The 25,438-nt window shown below is 44.4% G+C and overlaps 1 protein-coding gene across 1 annotated transcript in view; it reads left to right on the top strand.

The window, feature by feature from the left end:
- Positions 1 to 25,438, top strand: part of Pstpip2 (proline-serine-threonine phosphatase interacting protein 2) — an 81,556-nt gene that overhangs the window by 44,232 nt on the left and 11,886 nt on the right. Inside the window, exons 3-6 of the mRNA XM_032885974.1 lie at positions 5,121 to 5,198; positions 7,699 to 7,733; positions 14,598 to 14,704; positions 22,111 to 22,173. Of these exons, the coding sequence (XP_032741865.1) occupies positions 5,121 to 5,198; positions 7,699 to 7,733; positions 14,598 to 14,704; positions 22,111 to 22,173 (283 nt within the window). The remainder of the gene's footprint in view (positions 1 to 5,120; positions 5,199 to 7,698; positions 7,734 to 14,597; positions 14,705 to 22,110; positions 22,174 to 25,438) is intronic.

Here is a 25,438-nt window from a genome sequence, read left to right as displayed (position 1 = left end):
TGGAAAGATGCACGAGAGAGACACCAGGCTCCATCTAAAGCCAGGCTCCGCATAAGAGGTTCTTCAACAGAAACTCTAGAAGGCAGGTGGGCTTTAGTGCCCTTAGTTGAAGGAAAATGAATAACTTTTTGTGGTTAAAAAGAGTTTAAGGAACTTATGGCCACTAGTTGAGCTCTGCAGAAGATACCTGAAGGAATCCTTCAGACTAAAAAGGAGGACAAACACATCTATGAGGCTTCAAGACAGAAAAAGCGACACTGCAACTATTATTGATTATTGATTATTGACTATCGATTATTGAGTAATCAAATAAGGATGAAGACAACTCCAGCCACCACACAGTCAACAAGTGATATGAATGAATACACACGTGTCAATAGTAGTTCTGAACAGCAATGGTCTCAAGTCCCTAAAAACACAGACTAACACATCGGATTAAAAATTAGGTCCCGTGTATTTGCTGTGTCTGAGAAACAGACCTTCCATCAAGACAAATACTACCTTAGGATAAAGGGGAAAAAATATCCAAGCAAATGGACCTAGTAAACAAGCAGGTGTCACTGCTCTATTACCTGACAGAATTCACTTCAAACTAGTCAGAAGAGATAAAGAATGTCACTTTATACTGATGAAAGAGAACAGATCATCCAAAGGGTATTATAATTCTAAACATGTATGCACCAAACATGAGTATACTCAGTTTTATATAACAAATGCTATTAGATGTAAGGTCATATATGAACCTCAACACAATAGTGCTGGGTTATCTCAAAACCACCTTCCACTATAGACAGGTCATTCCAAGGAAAACTATGTAACTGAGTTAAATAACATCATAGACCAAGTGGGACTAACAGACCGTTATAGACATTTTATAATCTGAATACGCAGAATTCTCAGCAGCCCCTGGGACTTCCCCTAAAAGAGGACGTGTGATGGACACAGAGCAAATGTGGAAATCATCTCCTGTGTTTGACCACAATGGAGTAAAATGGAAATCAACAGTATGAGAAGCAAGAGAAGCATACATGGACCCATGAGTACAGCATACACGGACCCATGAGGATCAAACAACACACGACTATATGAAGAACAGATCACTGAAGAAATGAGAAAACAAAAACATTCCTACATCGAATGAAAATGAACACATCACGTGAGAGCTTGCAGGATACAGGGAGAGCAGTTCTGAGAGAGAGAGGGGGTGGAGGGAGGGAGAGGGAGAGGGAGAGAGAGGGGGAGGGAGGGAGGGACGAAGAGGGGGAGAGGGAGCGCGCGTGCAAGCTCAGGGCTGCACTGCCTACATTATCAATTAAAGAGATTTCAAATAATGATCGCCCCGAGAGGAGGAACAAGTTGAACATAAAATTAGTATATGAAAAGAAATAATATCAAGCTAGAAATTACTGAAGGAAGAATCAATGAAGCAGAGAGATAAAAACAAGATAGGCAAAACCTGGCCAAATTAAGAAAATGAAAGACGGCCCAAAATAATAATGAAAAACAAACAAAAAAAAAAAAAAAACTAAAAAAACGGAAAAGACTTTACAACAGATCCGGGGAAATTCAGAAAACAATTAGGGCATACTTTAAAAATCTATGATCTTATTAAGTTGGAAACTGTAAAAGTAATACAAGGATTCCTGATGCATGTGGTCTACAAAATAAACCAAGGCGGGATAAAGAATTTAAACAGGGGCCTGGAGAGAGGTCTCGGTGCTTAAGAGTGCCTGTTGTCTTCCAGAAGACCCAGCTCTGGTTCCCCATACCCATGTCACGTGACTCACAGCCGTCTGTAGCTCCTCCTCCAGGATCCAGTGGTGCCTTCAGGCTTTTTTTGGGGCACCTGCATAGCATCTCTCTCTCTCTCTCTCTCTCTCTCTCTCTCTCTCTCTCTCTCACACACACACACACACACACACACGCACACACACACACACACGCATGCAGAAGATATGCACGCACTCACAAATAAAAATAAAATAAAATAAGAGATCTAATATCACTTGATGAGCTCAACTGATGTACAGGCCCAGGTGGATTGGCTGGTGAAGTGTACTGGAGGCTATATATTTATGTATTTATGTATTTTATGTATTTATGTATAGACAGGGTCTCGCTACATATGCCTGACTATTCTGGAACTTGCTACGCAGACTAGGCTGGCCCCGAATCTGCCATCCCCAGCGTCTACCAGACTTTTAAAGACCAATGGTCAAACTATTTCATAAAATAGAAAAGGAATGTCTTAAAACTTCTTACATAGCCAGACACACTGTAACACGGAATCAGATAAAGAAACAACAACAACCAAATAAAACTGTAAGCCAAATTGCTTGATGAACATAAATGCAAAAAATTATCAATAAAGAGCTTACAAACTAAATTGAATAAAACATCAAAAAAAAATCACTCACTCTAGCCAAGGTGGCTTCATTCGACAAATGTAAATCAATACATGTAACACATCATATAAGTGGGCAAGGACAGAAATCACATCATCATTTTAATGGCTAAAGAAAAGACTTTTGACGAATATCCAACATCCCTTCATCCCAGAATCCCTCAGAGGATAGAATAGAAGGAATGTATGTCAACAGGACAAATGCATGTATGACAGACTACATCTAATGTTCTACTACACGGGGAAACAGCTCAAAGCTCTTCCACTAAAACCAAACACAAGACAGGCGTGTTCACTTTCTCTACTTTTATTCAATACAGATCTTGAAGTCTTAGAGAACTCAGACAGAGGAGGGAAATGGAAGTTGCGGGGGGTGGGATACAAATAGGGAGGAAAGAATCAAAGCGACCTTATTTTCAGATGACCTGGTAGATCAGAGACCCTGAGATTCTACTTGAAGAATCTGGGAAACTTGTAGATCTGGGAAACTCTTGCAGCAAACTGGAAGGTTGCAGAATCAACACACCCAAGCCATCAGCAACGAGCAGATGCATGAGGAGGGAGTCAGGAGGTCAGCTCTATTCACGCTTGCTCTAAAGAAAGAATGCTCTGGAGTAAACCCAACCAAGGAAGGGAAGGACCTCTCCAGGGGAAACTTTAAAGCTCCGATGAAGGAAATCCAAGACAGTTGAAGATGGGAAGACTCATGCCCGTAGATTGGGGGAATTAACACTGTGAAAATGGCCGTCTTTACATTTTTTTGTTACATTTATTTGTTTTTTATATTTATCAGATATCAGGTAATATGAGCTCCAAGCTTAGCAAGAGACGCTGTCTCAAGGGAGGAAGGCAGAGTGTGAGAGAGAAAACCTTAAGTCATCTTCTGACTTCTATATGTGTGCACACAGGCACATGCTCCCACGCGTACATGCTATAGACAAAAATATACACAGACAAACAAAATTTAAAAAAATTCTATTCCAATCACCATCAAATGATATAACTTATTTACATGTGTCTGTGGTGTATTTGTCTACACATGTTCATGTGTGTGCATGCATGTATGTGTGATGGCTTATCCCTGTGAGTGCCTGTATGTTGGACAGATCAGATGTTGATGTCCATGACTTCTTCGGTTGTTTTCTTCCACCTCTCTCTCTTTCTCTCTGTCTCTCTCCCTCTCTCTGTCTGTATCTGTCTCTCTGTCCCTCTGTCTCTCTGTCTCTCTGGTTGTTAATGTGTGTGTTGGTGTATATGCACATGGTGGTGGATTTTGCACGGCCCCCTCAATTGCTCTCTGCTTTGTTCTTTAAGGTAGGGGACTCGCACTGAACTGGGACATCACCAGTTGGCTAGACTGGCTTACCAGAAGGTCTTAGACATCCTCCTGTCTCCCCCCAGCTGTGCACATGGGTGCTGAGAGTCCAAACTCTGTTCTTTATGCTTATGAAGCAGCCACTTCATTGACTAAGCCATCTTCCCAGCTCCTAACTGGCCCTTTTTTCCTGAGACTTTTCATTTTTTTTTTTTTTAGTTCTACAATTTTTGAAGAGCTGAAGAAACTGGGGCAGTGTAAAAGACCTTAACTTAGCCGTGTAGTCTGGATAATGCTGGGACTGAGGCAAACAGTGGAGAAAGTGACAGGGATGGGGGAGGTGAAGAGGTAAGGGAAGGTGACATTTAGTGCCTTAGGTTCTTCCCCAACACCCAGGCAGTTGTTTGTGACGTGCCAGCTGCAGTTTATGTCTTGAGATCCCCTTGACTTGGTACAGATTAGCCATGGATTTGACTGGAGGAGGAAGGGTCTTGTTGGGAAGGTGGAGGAGAGCTCCACTTAAAAACTATGCGCAAGCCAGGCACAGTGCTATGTACCTGTTGTCTTAACTTGTTGTCTTAACTTACTTGAGGTCAGGAGTTCAAGGCTGACCTTGACCACATAGCAGCCTTGTCTCTTACATGGACGGGACTCCAGCCTGAGAGTAGCTAGCATTGAAGGCCTCTGTGCTGCTTCCCCTCGTACAGTCGGGGTTTGGAGGGGATCGAGCTCAGTGGAAGCATACTTGCCTGGCCAGTGCAGGGCTTGCTCCGTCCCCAGCACCCAAAACAAAACAAAAGCCATTAAAGCAGAAGTCTTGCATTATATATATGTGCATATATAATATATACTATAAATATAAATGTATGTATTTTTAAAAGGCTTGTTTTTATTTATGTGTATTGTGTCTGTATGTCATATATGTGCAGGTCCAAGAAGTCTGGAAATGGATGTTTCTGGAGTGAGCTGTGATGACAGTGACCTGACTGATGTGTGTGTTAGGACCTGAGCTCAGGTCCTCTGCAAGAGCTACAAGTGCTCTTAACCCTGTGGCATCCCTCCAGCCCCTATTTCTGTTTTTTGAAATAAGGTCTCACATATCCCAGGTTGGCCTCAAACTCACCATGTAGCTAAGGCTGACTTTGAACTCCCGGTCTTCCTGCCTTTGCCTCTCAGTTCTGCGATTACAGGTGTGCACCACCATGCCTGCCTCTGAGTTTTCTTTTATAGGTTTGCTTTTAGTTTTCCTTTTCATTTATTACTGTGTCTTATATCTTAAACGGTGACATCCCATCTGAACGTCCACAGTGAGTGAACAGCTCTCCAGCTGGGGCAGTGTTTTTAGTGTTTGAGTGGAGAACTCTATACAGGACCCATGGCCTTCTCTTCTGTTCCCTACAGGGCATCAATTGAAGAGAAGTACGGCAAAGATCTGCTGAATCTTTCCAGGAAGAAGCCATGTGGACAGTCCGAGATCAAGTAGGTGCCAGCGGGTTTCTGCCTCCTCTGCTGCCTGTGACTGCAAGCACAGTCGAGCGGCAAATGCAGTATGATACATGGAGAGAATGGATATTTCCCCTGCTCCTTGCTTTCCAATCGTGAAAAATGTGCCTCTTCTTGAGATGCATTTAAGAGATCTTAATGGGACATAGGATTTGTGGTTTCAAGTTACCACATTTATTTTTTTCAGTGCAGTTTAAGGTGGACCTGGATAGGGATTTTGCTTACCCGAAAGATGTGAAAACAGACCCTTGCTAAAATACAGCGAAGTGGAACATTTAGTTCATAACACACACACACACACACACCCCAGAGGCACATGTGCACACAGGCACATAGACAGGCACATTCATGCGCAGGCTTATGTGTGCACATGCACATGCCTATGCACACCCACAATTCAACAGTACAACAGCAGAATTAAATATAGTAGCTTTTTTGTGCCAAAATGAACAGATCTAAAAAAAAAAACCACTCTCAAGTGTATAAAGTATATTTATAAAAGAGTGAATTAAAAGCTTAAGAGGAAATTTTTGGAAATGTTCTTGAAATTCTGAGGAAGAATCAGATGGAAATGAAGTCCCCAGGGGCTGGGGCCAAGCTTAGGGAATGTTAGTCAAAAGACAATGATTTCCGAGCTGGGACTTGGCTCAGTGGTTAAAGCACTTGCTTCACAAAGCATGAACCATAGCTCAGACCCCAAAACCTTTGTACATGCTGGAGGGACACAGATACCTGCCTGTAATTCTAACCCGAGAAGCTGGAGACAGGGGATCCCCAGAGTAAATTATATACAGAGACTGGTCACATCAGTGAGCTCTGGGTTTGATTGAGAGACCGTGCCTCTGTGAATGAAGCAGAAGAGTGATGGAGGAGGATTCCCATCATCAGCTTCAACCTCAGGCCTTCCTTCACATGCACACACGTGTACTCACATATGTGCTCACACATGTGGAGACGTGCACGCTCACACACACACGTAAAAGGGCATGAAGGTTTTAGTTAGGAGAAATAAGTTCAAGAGCTTTATTGCACAGCGTCGTGACTGTAGTTAACAGCAATGTCCTGTGTTCTTAAAAAGAACCGAGACCAGATTGTAAGCGCGGCTCTACAAAGCAGGGCAAGGAATGGAAGTGAGGCAGTGGCTATGTTAGTTACTCTGCTGGGCCGTTCCACAATGCACGAAGATTTCAAAATCCCACATTGCACATGGTGAAGAGGCACTACTCTGTCTGTCAACTAAAAGACAGAATTTAAGAAAGGAATAAGGTTAGCCTGTAGTTTCTGACCAATAAGTATATGCCCAGTGTAATGGCACATACCTTTAATCCCGCACTCAGAAAGCAGAGACAAGTGAATCTCTGTGAGTGTGAGGTCAGAATAGTCTACATAGTGAGTTCCAGGATTGCACAATGAGACTCAGTCTCAGGGGGGAAAAGTATGCGATGGTTTTCTGACCAAGGAGTCTGTTAAGAGCCAGAGTTTGAGCTGGGGCATAGTGATTCGCTCCTGTCTATAATGCCAGCACCTGAAAACAGGAGGCAGGGTGATTAGGACTTTAAAGCCAACTTTAGCTACACAGCAAGCCTGGGCTATGTGAGATGCTATCTTCACACTTGCAAACACACACACACAGATATACACACAGAGATATACATACATATACACACATGCACACACAATCACATACACATATATACACAGACATACACAGACAAGCACGTGCACGCACACGCACACACACACACGGATGTATACACAGAGATATACACACATACACACACAGATACATACATATACACATATACATACACAATCACATACACATATATACACAGACATACACCGATGTACACACAGAGATATACGCACATACACACACAGATACATACATACATATACACATAATCACATACACATATTAACACAGACATACACAGACAAGCACACACACACACATGGATATACACACAGAGATATGCAAACATACACACATATATACATACATATACACATATACACATACAATCACATACACACATATACACAGACATACACACACAAGCACACATGCACACACACATACACACACACACACACACACACCCCACACCCCACAGACACTCACTCAGAGTGCACACTAGGATTTGAGCTGTCTATTTAACTGCTTTGTTTTCATATTCAGATGACAACATGTTCTTAGGAGAAAGGGATCACGAGTGCTCTATTTCCACTGGGGAAGGTAAAACGCAGAGTTCCTGTATTTTGCTCTGCTCAGGGCAGACAGTGAAGAACTGTCTATGCCTGGGAATGATGAGGTTTGTCTTACGTTTTGGTCTTTCACTGTCTCCGGAACTCAGGGTATTCATGGGTCTAGAGCCTCCATGATACTATGTAGCCACAGAGAAGCATATGCAAACATTGAAATAAAATCACATAGACGATTTCTAGAATTGAAATTATGTCTGTTGCTTTTCAGTACCTTGAAGAGAGCCCTTGATGTCTTCAAGCAGCGTAAGTTAATTATCTAAAAAATATGATATTTTATGTGTCTGAGTGTTTTTGCCTGCATATGTGTTTTATGTACTGTGTGTGCCTGGTGCCCATAGAGGCCAGGAGTTGGAATTATGGTGGTGGTCGTCAATCACCTCATAGGTGCTGGGAACAGAATATGGGGCCTCTGGACTGTTGAACCATCACACCAACCCCTAGTGTAAAATTCTATTCTGCCCTTTGTAAACTCCACATCTTTCCTCTAAGGAAATTCTAATTTGAACAGCAATTTAGCATTAGGTTAAAAAAACCAAACAAACAAAAAAACCTTCAGAACAGCCATGAGGTGAGAAATGGCTCTGCAGGGTAGAAGGGAGCTGCAGACGCTGCACATTCCAGAGGCTTCACACCCGCCTGTCACTGGGAGAGCTGTGGTTACCTCACCTTCATGGGCACACTGAGGTCCCGACTCAGGAGTTCAGAGCAGTGCTGGGATTCGATGTGCTCTTAGCTCCCAGATGGGAGTGACGCCCTGCAAGTACGTTCCGTCCTTCCCTACCTCAGAGACGTCCTTACGTCCTTACGTCCTTACGTCCTTACGTCCTTACGTCCTTACGTGAGTGCTTGCCTCTACTCCACCTGATTCAGCCAGACTCCCCCAACCCCTTACGTGTTCTTGAGGCTGTTCTGTCCCCAGAGGCACTCACAGGGCTTCAGTCACGGCTTCTGAGAGAGTCTCCCATCACTGCTCCCATCTCTCTGGGAGAACTAGATCACAGATGTATCCACATGCGGCCTCTTTCGTGGTTCTAGGGACCTCGCTCAGTTGTCAGACCTCCTTGACCGGTGTTTTACCCGGTGACCCCAGCTCCACAGACACTTTTAATTAAGACAGTCTTCAAAGAACATACCACCAGGTCATTCTTTCCTTCTGTTGTAATCTGGCAGGTGGTTCCTTCCACACTCCCCTAGACCTGAGGTCTCAAAGGATACCAGCAATGTCCCTCTAGTCCCCGGTGTGCCAAGGGTGAATCCTGATGCCCACCTCGGAGTGTCCGTTGCTGCTGTTTGGTTGTGAGTCTGACTTGGAATGACGCCAGCAGATTTTATTAGTTATGGTGATGTGGTGACCACCAGGAACCGGGAGATCTGGGCTGAGACTCGTCACGTTGCTCTTGAAGGAGTCCTGCCCAGCTCAGTGTTCCAAAGACCCTTTGCTTAGAACCTGCTTCTGGGGCTTCCTCACAGGGCATTGTCAGGTGAAGGGTGTCAAAAGGCACGGTGCGTGTGACTTATGCCTGCAGTATTTCTGTGGCTAGTTGAGCGCGGTTCCAACAGAACCTTTGCTGTCTGTGTCCTCTCCTGTCATGCATTGGTATGACTGTCATATCAAGGGGACTTCTAGCCCATTACATGGGAGATTTTCCCCTGCGGCAGCCATGAAGTCTCTTCTGCAGTGGACGCTAGCCAGTGTCTTTTAATCCAGTCCAGTCTCTACCCTATCAACCCGGAGACTGTCACGTCCTCTAGGCTGAAAGCTCAGTTGGGACACCTGTCCCCAGGCTCCCCAGCCTGTCTTCCCTGTGCCTAAAGCCCAGCTTCCCACCACCCCCATTCGCTTGGATTCATTTACCCCAGTAGTTCCCAGAACCCAGGGAAAGAATTACACTTGTTTGTTTATAATAAAGAATGCTGCAAGGGAAATGGGTTCAGGGAGGTGTAGAAGGGGGATGTGAGGCACTTTCATGCCCTCTCTGAGCACACGGGGCAGGAATGGGCCCAGCAGGCTTCAGGCACAGCATTGTGTTGGGATGAGCACACCACTCAGTAGCCTCTACTTGCCTGGCTATTAGGAAGCTCTCAAAGCCATGTCTGTTTTGTTTTTTATGGAGACATCATTGGATAGGCACTCGGGTTAGTGGATTGAGTAGGAAAGTTAAGTGAGGCTCTTCAGAGTCTTCCCAACCCTTCAGCGTATCATTTCTATCTGCAGGACATGGAGCAGGGCCCCTCCTCTGGAGGGAATTGGGGCCTTTGCCCTACTAAAGGAGATAGAATGTCTTTATGGCCTATTGTAGGCAGAGGCAGATTAGTTTCACTATCTTCCTTGAGTAAGTCAGTAGTGGAACAGAGCACACACACACACATTATCAATATGACACACACAGACAGACAGACACACACATGACACATACACACATACACTATCAATATGACACACACATATTATCAATATGACATACACACATACACAGACACACACATTATCAATATGACACACACAGACAGACACAGACACAGGCACACATATTATTAATATGACACATACACAGACACAGATACATATATTATTAATACGACACACACATACACACATATATACTATCAATATGACACATATACACATTAGCAATATGACACACACATACACAGACAGATACAGACACACATTATCAATATGACACACACACACATACTATCAATATCACATAAACATACACCCAGACAGACACAAACACACTTATTGTCAATATGACACACACACATTATCAATATGACACATATTATCAATATGGCACACATACATACACTATCAATATGACACACACAAACATACACAGACAGACACAGACACATATTATCAATATAACATACCCATACTATCAATATCACACACACACACACACACACACACACACACACACACACACACGCGCGCGCGCGCGCGCGCGCGCGTGTGCGCATACCACAGGGCTACAGGTATCAAAGGTAGGGAAAAAAAATACTCCTTTCAACGTCTCCATAGACAAAGATTTCTCCTTAATTCAGTGATGGATCTACTTCTCGGCTTCGATGCAGTGTCTTACCGTGTTCCTTCTTTTTTTTTTTTTTTTTTTTTTTTTCGGAGCTGGGGACCGAACCCAGGGGCTTTGCGCTTCCTAGGCAAGCGCTCTACCACTGAGCTAAATCCCCAACCTCACCGTGTTCCTTCTTTATATAAACAGTGCGGAACCAAGTGTCTTTAAGCAAGGAATGTCCGCATAGCTTGGCTCGCCTCGGCAGTTTACTCCTCTGCTCATGTTTGCCTCCCGTCTCCTTGTTTCTGTCGTGCTAGCACGTGCTTGCAATCTTAGCACTCAGGAGGCAGAGCGGGAGGATCATGGGAAGCCTGGGGTGCCCTGCACGAAGCTACGTCAAAGTAACAAGTAGCAGAACAGAACACAAAGCCCTCAACTGTTTTGTTTTTTCTTATTAAGATAATGTTAAATGTAGTTCGGGTGAGACAGCTCACTCTACAGAGAGGAGCTCAGGTCCTCTGCAAGAGCATCTCCTAACCACGGACAGTGTCTTCAGCTCCTAACCTTGGTTTTAATCCTTCATACAAACTCAGATATGAGTGTTTTTATATAATACACTATCATATTTCTTTAGAATTGGCTATCTATTTAATATCTACCTCAGTTCATAGACGTCTGCTTCATTCTTATAAAAAGAAATTTGGCCATCCAGAATGCCAGATTTTCTCTAAAAAGCTTGTTCCATTTCCCCCACCAACAGTGACACTTTTTCAAATATCACCAGTACCCAGAGGGTTTTTGCTTTTCTAATTTTTTTTTCAAAGCTGAAAGGTTAAAGGCCATGAGGTGTGCTGTGTTTAAAGCTCTACCCTTACAGGGTCCTGAAGTCCAAATGGGTTTCTCAAGGATGCATTGCCCATTTGTCCAGTCTTTTGAATTTGACATTGTTATTTTTTAATATGGTGTGTATGTAAGGGAATGTGTATATGTACATATTTTCTTCTTTATTTGTGAAAGTACTCTTTTTTGAAGCTGGGAATTTTAATCCAGTCCCCCCCACCTCCAGAAACTGATAATTTAAAGCAGTAAATATATGAAGCATTTAAAGAATACAATCATCTAGTTTGAGCCGAAAGGCATCAGAGCCATTTGTGCCCAACGAAAAGATGAACATATATTTTAAGATACATAAGGTATTCATAAATCAGTACTAGAGTAACTATGGCTTTTAGAGCCCAGTGTATACCAGGTTACCCATTAACAGTGTACAAATCCAGCTTGTCTGAACTTAATACAATTAAAATAATAAATTATAACCAGAGTACTTTAGAAGTCATACTTACACATATGTAATCTGAAAAACATGCCTAAATAATTTGAGGAAAAAAGAGAAATAACGTAGCAATTCCAACATACTCAAACTGACTGATGGTGAAAATCTCATGTCAAAATATGGGACAAAACCTGGACAGTGGTGGCTCACGCCTTTAATCCTGCCATACAGGAGGCAGAGGCAGGTGGATCTCTGCCAGCCTGGTCTACAGACTGAGTTCTAGGACAGCCAGGGCTACACAGAGAAACCCTGTCTTTTTTTTTTTTTTTTTTTGTTCTTTTTTTCGGAGCTGGGGACCGAACCCAGGGCCTTGCGCTTCCTAGGCAAGCGCTCTACCACTGAGCTAAATCCCCAACCCCAGAGAAACCCTGTCTTGAAAAACAAACGAACAAACAAACAAACAAAAGAGGAATGTTTAGAATTAAAACGAAGTCTACTTAAGAATAATTAGTATACAGACTAACCAGGTTGAACTTCCAACTATATCTTTAATAATATTTTTATTCATTCTTTGGTCATATTCTTTCTCCCAGATTCTCCCCTACCTCTCTAGCAACAAAATTTATATTCTTCTCTCTCTTAAAAACAAAAACAAAAAACCACCAGTCCACTCTGTGTTGCACAATTGCACCTGAGGCCTGGCTGCCCTGGAGTGTGTTTGCCACCCAGCCTCACCCTACTCATGGAAGCTGACTCTCTCTCTCCCTGTGGCTATCTAGGTTAGGAGCTTCTTGGTTAGGAGTGGGACCATGTGTCCACTTCTCTTCCTCTGCACCAGGATTTTGTCTAGCTCGAGCTTCTGCAGGTCTTGTGCATGCTGTCCAGTCTTCTTGAGTTTCTATGTGCATCAGCTCTATAGTATCATCCACCACCTCTGGCTCTTAAATCTTTCCATCCCCCTGACTCCACACAGACCCCTTGCAGAGAGAGGGGTGGGACACCTCACTTAGGGCTGAGCCCTTGTGAAAGTGTTTTTTTTTTTTTTATAAAGATTTATTTATTTATTACATATCAGTACACTGTAGCTGTCTTCAGACACACCAGAAGAGGGCACCAGATCTCATTACAGATGGTTGTGAGCCACCATGTGGTTGCTGGGAATTGACCTCAGGACCTCTGGAAGAGCAGTCGGTGCTCTTAACTGCTGAGCCATCTCTCTAGCCCTGTGAAAGTGTTTTAAACATAATTCTTTGCAATATAAGTTGCTAACTTCATTTCGTGTGTGTGTGTGTGTGTGTGTGTGTGTGTGTGTGTGTGTGCATCTTCTAACATACAAAGTTATTTTAATAGTACAAGTTAAAATTATTTTCTTAATGACCTAGAGGGATGCCTCAGTAGGTACTTGTCAAGACCGAAGTTCATATTCCAGGAACGTACATAAAACCAAACATGATAGTGCCTGTCTGTATCCCAGGTGGGAACAGGAGAAGTCTCAGAAGCTCATGGGCTGATTAGCCAGTGTGCACAGAGGCAAAAACAAAGAGACACTATCTCAAACAAGTGGATGGTGAGAAGCAGCCCTCAAATTTCTCCTCTCACCTCTACATAGGTACTGTGTTCTTGACATACACGGAAAATGTACGCACACACACACACACATACACACACACACACGATTTTAAAAATTTTAAGTTTTTCTTAGGTCTGTCTTTCTAACCTTAATGGCGTGCTTCAATTAGTCGGGTTTTGTTTTGTTTTGCTTTTTGCTTTTGTTCTTAAATTTTGTTTTGTTCTGTTTCTGAGACAGTTTCTCTCCAAGAAGGCCTAGAACTCACTGTGTAGATCAAGCTGGTTTTGCCTCTGCCTCCCAAGTGCTGGGATTAAGGGTGTACACAAACCATACTCAGCCTAATTTGAACCAAATTCCAGGTGTTTTTCCCCCACGTCCTTTCTCTTGTAAAGACAAATAACTGTCAGAGGCCAAAATGTTGTGTGAACGTTTGATAAATGTTTAAGCTCGTGAGCGGCCAGAGATAGGAAGCTCCCAGAGATCGTGAGGAGGGGCCAGAGAATCGAATCTGAAGTTGTGGTGGTCTTAGCAAAGGTCTAGTTCTGTTTCTCTTGCTGTGATAAACTGTTCTGATAAGAGATTAGGGAGAAAGCATTTATTCAGCTTACAGTTGCAGCCCATCATAGGAGGGCATTCATCACATCCACAGGCGAGAGCAGAGAGTAATGGTTACTATGCTCATGCTCGCCCACCCACCTGCCTGCCTGCTCTCCCTCTCTGGCTTGCTCGCTTGCTTGTGCTCTCTGGATTTCTCCACTTTTATACAATTCAAGGTCTCTGATTAGGGAATGGTGCTGCCCACAGTAGGCTGGGACTTTCATTGTCAGTTAACTTAAGATAACCACCCACACATGTGTCCACAGGCCAACCGTCCTTCACTGAGACTCTCCTCCCAGGTGACTCTAGGTCATGTCAAGTTGACAATGAAATCTAACATCTCAGGATGTAAGGTTATTGAGTAGGAATCTTGGTTGCGTACTCCCAACCCCACGCCCTGGGCATACACTGGGATAGTAACCGTTAGTGGCGAGAAAGTAAGCTAAAGACTTAGCTTTGGTCTTGACAGCCAAGGCCATGTTGGGCCCGAGAAGGACCTCAATGGGTATTAGTGACCAAGAGAATTATCCTTAATTTTGCTTCTTGCTCCAGATCTGTATGTATAGTTTTGAATAGTTGTGTGTATCTTTGAGTTTAGACATATGTGGACCTTGACTTTTTTTTTTATTCGCAAATTCTTTTTACAGAAGTGGACAATGTAGCCCAGTGTCACATTCAACTTGCACAGACTCTGAGAGAGGAGGCCAGGAAGATGGAAGAATTCAGGGAAAAGCAGAAGCTGCAGCGGAAAAAGGTTGGTTCTGCGTGTGCGTTCAGATATCACCTTTTTTCTACGGAGAAATCTCAGGTGTGTCTGTTAGGAAATTGCTCAGCGTTTGGGAGGCGGAGGCAGGCAGGGCTCGCTCTCTCTGAGTTCTAAGCCAGCCTGGTCTACATAGTGAGTTCCAGGATAGTAGGACAGCCAGTTACACAGTGTGACCCTGTCTCAAAAAAAACAAAACAACCAAACAAGAAACAAGAAAAAACAAATAAACCCCCCAAACAGCTCAACTTGGTTCTCATCCCTGATACCATCATAACCTTTGTCTGGCTTGAGAAATTACATACTGGAGTCTCCATGTAGAGACTCAGTCTAGGAGTCTATGTCCTGCAGCTAAGCCACTCTTCCCTTTGTACTTGCAGAAGCGCTGGAGAAATAGCTGAGTTAGTAAAGTGCTTCCCAGACAAGCATGAGGCTGTGAATTCAAATGGCTAAGAACTTGGGTAGAATTCTTGCGTGACTCAGTGGTTCTGTGTGCGAGTCTCCTCTTTCCAGATCTACTGGCCCCGTTAAGAAGATGGCTGGAGGTCCTTTTACCCCCATCGGCAGGATCTAGCATATCCTAGCTAGTGAGCTTCCAGGTCGTCACAGGGGAGGGTGAAGACCTGGAGGAGGCTCACACTTTCCTTGAAGCTCGTGGTGCTATAGAATAATCCTATTCTGTGACAAGAGAAACCACGGCCCTGGGAAATTCAAGTCGGTTGTCTTCACAGCAGCTCTGGAGAGGATTGCTATTTTGTGTGTGTGATTGTTTGCCTGCATGTGTGTGCGCGCCGCATGGATACCTGGTGCCTTTGGAACCGGAAGAGGGCATCAGATACCTTGGAACTGGAGTCACAGACTGTCGTGAGCCTCAAGTGGGTGCTCAGAGCTGAACCTGGGTCTTCTACAAGAGCAGCCAATGGTGTCAACTGCTCAGCCATCTTTCGGGCAACCACAGGACTTTTTCTTTTTCTTTTTCTTTTTTTCTTTTCTTTTTCTTTTTTTTCTTTCTTTTTTTTTTTTTTTTGGCTTTTGGAGACGGGGTTTCCCTTTGTACCCTGGAATTCTTTCTGTAGACCAGGCTGGCCTCAAATTAAGAGATCCCCCATTTTATTTTTTTTGTCTCCCAAGTGTTAGAATTAAAGGTGTAAATGTTTGAGGACTTAGAGGAATCCAGAAATAAATCCAAGTTTATGTTATAATGTTATTTAGACCAGAGCAGCCACAATTTTGACTATTTTGTTCTTGAACAGCCTGTTCATGCAGGTTTTAGCCAGTTGGAGCCCTCCCGAGAATGAATGTCTTTCAAGTCTGGAAGGCTGACACCAAGGATTTCTCTCCAGGTCTCTGTGGACACTGGGGACGCGTCACCCTTCCCAGAGGTCCCTGTGACATGCGTGCTGTGTCCTAGCCTTTGACTTTAGCCGATGTTGTTTTTACAGTCTGTGCCCACAGTCAGTGTTGAGGCTGACTCCTGCCCTAACTGGTCAAGCTGAGCAACGTTGCCTGCAGTGTCCAGTTGGAATCTGGGTTGCTCTGGCTTTGCCCACAGGAACTTAAGGGCCTCCCTGACTGTTATGTCCGCCATAATTTCACGAGCTGCTTTTTCCCTTTGTGGTCTCGAGAAGCCTCAGCTGGCCTCCCACTCACCATCGAGCCGAGTCTCCTGCTTCCCCCTCACGAGGGCCAGGACTACAGACACGTGCTGCCAGGCCCAGTTTAAGAGCTGCTGCTTGCAGAGCACCACCTCTTCCTGTTTCTCAGCCAGTGCTTGCACAACGTCTCTTACAGTGAAGGAAGGACAGACCCAGGCGGCCTTTCACACGTTCTCTCAAGCTGTGCACCACACCTGAGGTCGCATCTCTCCCAGACGCTTCTTCCAAGTGGAATTGTCACGCGTGCTATACTCACTGGATAGCACGTCCTCTTGTCTGACATTGCCTGGTCTGTCATCTCTTTTAGGAAAGTGTAGGTTGTTTTGGTTTTGTTTTGAGATGGGGTCCCCCTGTGTAGCCCTGGCTGCCCTGTAACTCTTATATCTTCAGGTCTCTAACTCATGGAGATGCTTCTGTCTTCCTTGTGCTGGGATTAAAGGTGTGCACCACCGTGCCCAACACCAGGCTTTTTAAAAGTTACTTAAAGTATATATATATATATATATATATATATATATATATATGTATATGTATATGTATATGTATATGTATATGTATATGTATATGTATATGTATATATCTTCAGACACACCAGAAGAGGGCATCAGATCTCAATATGGTTGCGAGCCACCACGTGGTTGCTGGGATTTGAACTCAGGACCTCTGGAAGAGCAGTCAGTGCTCTTAACCACTGAGCCATAAACGTTACTTTTTATTTATCGATTTTAAATATGCTTTTAACTGAAATAAAATTACATCACTCCCCCTACCCCTTTTCCCTCCAGCCTCTCTTAGCGGCCCACTTCGGAGCCCTTCATTGTCCCCTAGCCACAAAGAGTTATTTTTAAAATTTTTAATTATGTGGTACATGTGCATCCCTGTGTGGGTTTGTGTACTTGTGTGCAGGTGCCCATGGAGGTGTTTATGAACGACCTGATGAGTGTGTTGGAGACAAACTTGGCTCCCCTAAACCGCTAGTTCTCTTCAGCCCTGACGTGACAATTTTTGTTTCTTTTATTTTCTTTCTTTCTTTCTTTCTTTCTTTCTTTCTTTCTTTCTTTCTTTCTTTCTTTCTTTCTTTCTTTCCTTCTTTCCTTCTTCCCTTCTTTCCTTCTCTTTTCTTTTCTATTTTAGAGACAGGGTTTTTTTTGTTGTTGTTGTTGTTTTTTCCGGAGCTGGGGACCAAACCCAGGGCCTCGCGCTTGTTAGGCAAGCGCTCTACCGCTGAGCTAAATCCCCAACCCTGAGACAGGGTTCTTTACATAGCCCTGTCTGTCCTGGCACTCCCAGAGATCTATCTGTCTCTGCCTCCTGAGTGCTGGAACTAAAGGCACGTGCCACCACACCTGACTGAAATGACAGCAAACTAACTTGGAATTTGGGAAGATGGCTCAGCAGTTGAGGGATTACTGCCACTGCAGGGGACCGGAGTTCCTTTCTCAGCGTCAATGGTAGACGGCTCACTTGTGACTCAGCTCCAGGGGCCTGCGATCCTTCTGGCCTCCACGGCACCTGCATTTACACGCACGTCCTCACACATAGGCAGGCACAGACATACAATAAAAAAAATTAGAGGCTGGGGGTGGTGGTGTCTCCCCCTTGGAGACAGAGGCAGGCTGGTCCCTGTGAATCCAAAAACAAGTATGGTTCCAAGTCAGTGTGAGTCACCCCGTGCGACCTTGTCTCAAAAAAGGATGGGAAGGGGTTGGGGATTTAGCTCAGTGGTAGGCGCTTGCCTAGGAAGCGCAAGGCCCTGGGTTGGGTCCCCAGCTCCAAAAAAAAAAACCAAAAAAAAAAAAAAAAAAAAAAAAAAAAAGGATGGGAAGAAAAAAAATAATTAAAAAATTGAGGAGATGGCATGTCCTATGTAGAAACAGTAAAAACTCAAGAAATGTGATACCTAAGTCAACTGGGCTCTGCATAGATGTCTCCACTGAGGGAGGGGTTCCTTCACGTGGTCAGGTGTGCTGAGCGCCCTGGCTCTAGCGGGGAAACCGGCTGGCTCTGCATGGCTTCTGGAACATTCCCAAAATGTTACATAGATCCCAGCGTTGGAGTCAGAGCAGCAGTGGGGAGCAGCAAGCGCTCAGTTCCAGTTCCATTTGCAGCAGGAGACACTTTCAAAACATTGAAAAGTCCAAAGTTTACTAAGAAATGGTAGTTATGTGTTTCACAATGAGCTCGGGGTGACTTTGAGTAACTTTTTTTTTTTTTTTTAAGAATCTATTTTAGGGGAAAAATGTGCAATGCTAACTTCCCTTTTAAGAATTGTCACACTGCATGCTCTGGCCTTCCACTTCTTGGAAATGGAGCCATTTCCACTTCTCAAAGGCCCCAGTCGGTGCTCACATTTCTTGTCTTTCTTTCTTTTTCTCTCATGATGTTGGTTGATCCAGGATCTTGGTTCTGCTAGGCAGGTAAGGTGTCGTGCTTGAGCTGTGACTCCACACCTAGTTTACTGATTTATTTTAAAAAAAAAAAAAAATCAACAAACTTTTAAGTAGAATGTTTTCTGCCTTTAAAAATATTTTTCTTTTAGATTTAAAAAAAAATAGTTATCTTTAACCAGGTTTGGCGGTACAAGCTTTTAATCCCAGCTATTGGGAGTCAGCAGCAGGCAGATCTCTGGGAGTTCAAGCCCGGCCTGGTCTGCAGAGTGAGTTCCAGGACAGCCAGGGCTACACAGTAACACTCTGTCTCAAAAACAAAACAATGTTTCTCTTACATCCATTAGTGTTTTATCTGCGTATGCCTGCATGCATGTGTCTGGTGCCTGTGGAGGTTAGAGGGAGATTCCCTCGGACAGGAGCGGACAGGAGCTGCAGATGCTATGAGCCACCATGTGTGGACTGGAACGGAACCCAGATCCTCTGCAAGAACACAGAGTGTTCTTAATTGCTGAATCATCATTCTAGTCCTGTTTTCTGATCTCTGTGACTGTGTGTGTGTGTATGTGTGTGTCTTGCACATGTGCATGCACAAACCTGCATCTGATGTATATGTGTCCGTGCCACGGTGCATATATGATAATCAGAGGACAACTTGCAAGAGGCAGTTCTCTCCTCTCACTGTGTGGGCGCTGCAGATTGAATTCACATTATCAGGCTTGGCAGCGAGTGTCTTTATCTACTGAAACGTTTTATTGGTTCTCATTAATTTTTTTTTAGTAAACTGGGGCCTGGGAGATGTGGGTAGGATGGCTGGTTAGATGTTTGTAGCTTGTAGCTGCTCACTTCTACACGTAGTGTTTTCTTGAGGATGAGCCCCAAGGCGGACATGTTATCCTGCTAAGCACAGCACATAGTCAGGCAGACTGATGTGACATAAAATCAGGTTAAAATATGAGAGTCTTGCACAGTAGGGGGGGGGGAAGAATGTCCCATCTGAACATCTGGTAGGGACACACGACTTCACTTGGGGCTGGTGAAGCTCCTGGAGGAAATCATCCTTATGGTAAAGCCAGTAGTTAGAGGCCACTGCTGAGGTAATGAGAGGCAAACCTCTCATTCCTGGGGGGTGGGTGGGCAGGGAACGGAGGTAGTCCTCGGACCTCATTCTTAGTATTCCACCTCAGAATTACTTGGGTCTTTCTCAAATCTCTTATTCCTTTCCCCCTTCTTCTTTCTTCTTTGACCTTGTAGATGACATAGTTGAGTTTTTTTTGCATCCTCTTTGCTATCAATAATAAAACACATTCATATTAGATTTGGTCTGAGCAGAAAACCCAAGTCCTGGATGAATGTCCCCCACCCCCACCCCCAAAACACCTTGAAGAGAATTTGGACTCACGGAGGTCGCTGTGAGTGGGACACCTGGAAGTGAGCATGGACAGAAGACGACTTAGGTCAAGGTTCCTTAGCAGGTAGAGATGGACCTGACATGCACCCACTAACTCCGAGTGGTCTGGAGCAGTGTACATCACCCCAGCGACTGGAAATTGCCCCTATCTCCTTAGAGTCAATGGATGCCTTCTAGGATCTTGACAACTTTCAAATGCTGGCGTGCCTGTGAAGGCAGAGGGGGATTGTGGGAAGTGTAAGTCACTCAGCACTCGGAAGTGTCCAAAGTAGATGCTGTATAGAACTGAGGGATAAGGAGACATATTGGGCTGTCAACGATAAACTGGTGTCAACAATCAACTACACACATAGCGACGTGTGTATTTGGATTAAAAGAGTCACGGTAAAGCCAACACTCCTAACTGATCTGCTCAAGGAGCCTCAGAAAACTAGCTGGAATTATTAAAGGAGCGAAGCTAACTCATGCTGGGAGAGCCACCTAGTCAGAACCTCGGCTCCCCAGCTGCTGTGGCCAGGATCTGTTGTGGGGCTTGTGTTCATGTGGGACTCACGTTGGAGCCTGCCACTGTGTCTGCATAGCCTTCTTCCTCAGCAGAAGAATAGCTACTTCCTGCTATCTCTCTTTCAGAGAAAGCTAGAAGGTGAATTCTGGGATCCTTGAAGCTCCCCTGATGGAATTTCACTCATCCCATTGAAGTGAGGCCACTCTTAAGTATTTCATCCAAATACCTTGAAAAGCCACCCACGCTTGTCTGTTGTGGTAATTCATGTGCCACCACCTTCCAGCAACACCAGCTTTCTTATCTACTGTCTTAGTTGCTTTCCCACTGTGGTGCAGACACCATGAACAAAGCAACTTATGGAAGAAAAAGTTCATTGTTGCTTACAGCTTTACAGGGTGATCCCCGACGTCATGGCAGGGAATATGGCGACAGACAGACAGGCATGGAACTGGAGCAGAAGCTGAACGGTTACTGTTGAGATAACAACCACGAGGCCAAGAGAAAGCTAGCTGGGAATGGTGTGGGCTCAAAACCTGCTCCCAGCGACACACCTCCTCCAAACAAGGCCACGCCTCCTAATCCTTCCCAAACAGTTCCACCAGCAGGAGGGGTGGGGGGAAACCAAGCATTTAAATATGTGAGCCTATGGGCCGATATCCTCATTCAGACCTCCATACATCATCAGGAAAATGGAGATGTAGCACTTACACAGAAGAGATACAGTGAACGTGAAACTGTTGCACATGGCAGCGCTGGATAATAGGGGATCTTTATCATAAGTAATCTATAGTATTAACTTGACTAACAAATGTCCAGCTGTCACAAGTGCAATGAAGACAATGTGCTCAAGGGAGATACATAGAGTTTACCTTGTTGGGTTGAATGAGGCAGGGGATCCTAGAACAGTTTCTGTTAACAGTGCTACAAATACCTCCATCATTGTCACCTCTCCACCCCTCCTATCCCTGCTGCAATTTGCTCAAAAAGCATTTGTCATTGAGGGGACACAGAGTGGAGGATGAGTTCCTATTTTGCCTGCACTGACATAGCTTCTAGACTAAAGATTCTTTTAAAATGCAGATGATATTTTCACAAAAATTTAAAATTCTCTCTTGAAATCAAAGTTCTTTGATTCTAGGTTCACAGAGGAAAGCACCCATGGTGACCAGCGAGTTCCTGGTCAGGTCTTGAGTATTCAGGGCCTGCTGTGTGAGTGCCCAGGTTAAATGACTAGCCGTCATGGGCTGGCTGTGAGTTCTCAGGCAGAGGTTAGCTCTGTTCTGTACTTGTGATGTGGGGTTAATAAAAGGCACATCTGGCTTCCGAGTGCTGTGAGGACTAAACCAGAAAACCCACATTGAAGGCTGAGCCCTTGAGACGAGCTGCTGTTAGCAGTAACTTACAGTTTTTATTGACAGTGCCCGTGTTCTCTTTTACAGACAGAAACCATCATGGATGCTGCCCACAAACAGAGGAACTCGCAGTTCAAGAAAGCCATGGACGTAAGTCACGCCTGCCGCTGCTGTCATTGTAATTGTCACATTATCTGAGAGTCTGTGGTGTGCATGAGTATGTCCCTACTCAAGTGGCGTTCCGACTATGTCATCTATCGCGATGGCGTTAAGGAAAACACTTGGCTCTCCCTCCTGTTCTTTAAGGCCTCAGGAAGCCTGAAGATGGGAGAGTAGGTGCAACAGTGCTTGGTTTCCAGTTAGCTGGTGCAGAACTCTGTCCTCCAGCATGGCTGCCTTCTAAGTCGGAGTGGCCGTGGCTACCAACGTCCCTGGCAAGAGTGGACCCAGTAACATTCCTTTGGTTCACAGGGCAGAAAAAGAATATTCACAGGTGTCTAAGGGCTTCACAAAGCCATGTTTTCAACTAGGACACATGGACAGAGATAGCTCTGGGGAGGGGCAGACTTTTTTTCTGTGTTATAGTTAACTATATGTTGTCCCTGCTTCTATAGGCGACCCTTCACCCTTGTTCCTATAAATATCTCCAGTCAAACTCACTAGTTCACTGAGCTAGAGTTGGGTGGAATCATCTCTTTGTCTGTGTTGGTGCCTGATGGGGGGTGAGTAGATGGTTATCTCTGCTGGAGAAGTTAACATGACACCTGGAAAAAAAATAAAACAAGTCCAGTTAAATATTTTAGGCTGTGATACAAAAATCACGTGACACACATATACACACAAATGTACACACACAAACATACACAGATGCACAGGCACAGACACATACAGAGACACACACATAGAGACACACACACATAGATATATACACACTCTCCTTCTCCCTCCTATCTAACTATCTATCTATCTATCTATTCATATACATACAGACAGACACATACACTATTTATCTGTATTTGAACTTTTCCCCCCATGGCATTTCTAATTTTTGTCTGTTGCTCATTTTACTGAATGAATCTTTTGTGTTTTAAGATATCTGGAAATTTAAAAAAAAACCCTTTCCTTTGATTTATTTATATTAACTAATTTAATTAATTTCCTTTAATTTGTTAACAATGCCTGCCAAGCTAGGGATAAGTCGATGTGGCTCCTGTCTGAGCTTTTCATGGGTCTGTTAGTGCCTGAGACAACAGAATCTTCTCTTAGGACACACGTTGCTGTGTACATAGATGACGTGTGATTCGCGTTTGATCCCTGGTCCACACGGAGGAAGGAGAGGAATGACTCCCACGGTTGCACTCTGCGGCGTGGCATGCATTCCCTGTCCACAGCACCTGTAACTCCAGCATACACTCAAAAATAATTTTTAAAGAGGATTTTGATTTCTCTATAAATCTTTATCAAATTATTTTTATTTTATGTGTGTGAGTATTTTTTTCCTGGGCATAAGTAGACGACTAGGGGCAAGAAGACCAGAAGAGGGTGTTGGGGGTCCCAAAGCTGGAGTTACAGGTGGTCGATTATGAGCTGCTGTGGGGGAGCTGGGACTCAAACCTGGGTCCTCTGAAGAGCACCAGCGTTCTGACCACTGAGAAACCTCTCCAGCTTTTCTCCATAAATACTGAAAAAGGTGTGTGTGTGTGTGTGTGTGTGTGTGTGTGTGTGTGTGTGTGTGTAAGAGAGAGAGAGAGAGAGAGAGAGAGAGAGAGAGAGAACACGTAGCTGTCCTCTATGCATGCAGTACACGTGTGAAAGTCAGAGGACAACTTCTACAATGTGGGTCTCAGGGGTCCAACTGAGGTCGTAAGGCTTGGTGGTGTGAGCTCTCAGCTCTCTCCATAATTCCTTTTTCTCTGCTTTGTTTCTTGGGGTGAAATACACAGGCCACAAGACATCCATTTGAGAAAAAACACACTTGTCTGGCTCTGCCTTAAGTTGCTCACTATGATCTCCAGCCCCACTCCTTTTCCTGCACACGACACAATCGTATTCCTCCTCAGAGTTGAGAAGGCTCGTCTGTAATGCCATTTAGAGTTGAGAAAGCTCGTCTGTAATGCTGTCCTGGTTTTAGGTCTTCTTTATCCACTCATTTGGATTGACTAATGGGTCAGGGACGGTGGGACTGTGCTTTCACAGTTCCTTCCCTTCAGCCTCACCGCCCTTCTCCCTTTTGTTCTCGTTGTCCTAGCAAGGAATCTATGTCACTCAGATTGTTTTTTCTTTGAGATAAGATGTCCCTGTTTTAAGATATTTCCTTTATCTTCTGCTCAGTCATATGCCTTGGGTGCTTTTAGGATTCTTTCCCTTGGAGTTTAGTTACCACTAATCTGTAGGTTATATCTTTTTTTTTTTAAAGTTGGAATCTCCCCAGTTACGATGTCCTCGAGTGTATTTTTAGCCCGTCTTCTCTCCCAGGATTCCAAGTCCATGAGTGCTGGCTTGCTTCTCTTTGTACAAAAGGTCCCAGAGGCTCGGTTACATTCTCTCAGCCTTTTCTCTGTCTTCAGTGATGGTTACCTATGCTTGCCAGTGTGATTGGATTAAAAATACCAAGGACGGTATTAATAACATTTACTTCCGGAGTTTTTCTGTGAAGGTCATTCCCCAGAGGCTGAATTAAGGATTCATGGTGACACCATCCTACAGTCTGGGCTGAGTCTGAATAAAAAACCATAAAGGGCGTTTCCCATTCTCTGCTTCTGGTCCAATGCACTGAGCTGTGAGGGGTGCCAGGCTCTGTTGCCATGGACTCCACTCTGTTGCCATGGACTCCACTCTGTTGCCATGGACTCTACTCTGTTGCCATGGACTCCACTCTGTTGCCATGGACTCTACTCTGTTGCCATGGACTCCACTCTGTTGCCATGGACTCTACTCGGTTGCCATGGACTCCACTCTGTTGCCATGGACTCTACTCGGTTGCCTCGGACTCCGCCTGACCCTCTGCCGTGATGAACTGTGACCCAAAGTAAACCCTTCCTCCCACCCGCTGCCTTTGGGTCTCCACCATGAGGGAATACCAAAACCACTCTTGACCACGCTAGGCGATGTTTACTCCTGGCTGTTCGTTTAGGCCTCACCGCCTCTCTCCTTCACCGGGCTTCTGCGTTTCTAAGCTGCTTTTCCGTTCTGAGAATTTCCTCTTCGGCTCTTTTAATCTTCTATTTCTTTGCTTAGCTTTCCTGTAGCTTTGCCGTGCTGCTTTGCTTCAGATCGTTTGGGCGCGTGGCTATAGAATGGCAGTCAGGTCATTCGAACATCTATCGGGATCTGCTGGTTGCTTTTGTCCATTCCATGTGATTATTATTTTTATTTTTTTGTTTGGGCGATACTCAATTGATTCGGTATGTTTACG

This window comes from Rattus rattus, chromosome 15 (assembly GCF_011064425.1).
Source record: "Rattus rattus isolate New Zealand chromosome 15, Rrattus_CSIRO_v1, whole genome shotgun sequence".
In the NCBI taxonomy this organism is placed as follows: Eukaryota; Metazoa; Chordata; class Mammalia; order Rodentia; family Muridae; genus Rattus; species Rattus rattus.
The sequence above is the reverse complement of the archived record's forward strand: the minus strand, read 5'-3'. Positions and strand labels throughout refer to the sequence as shown.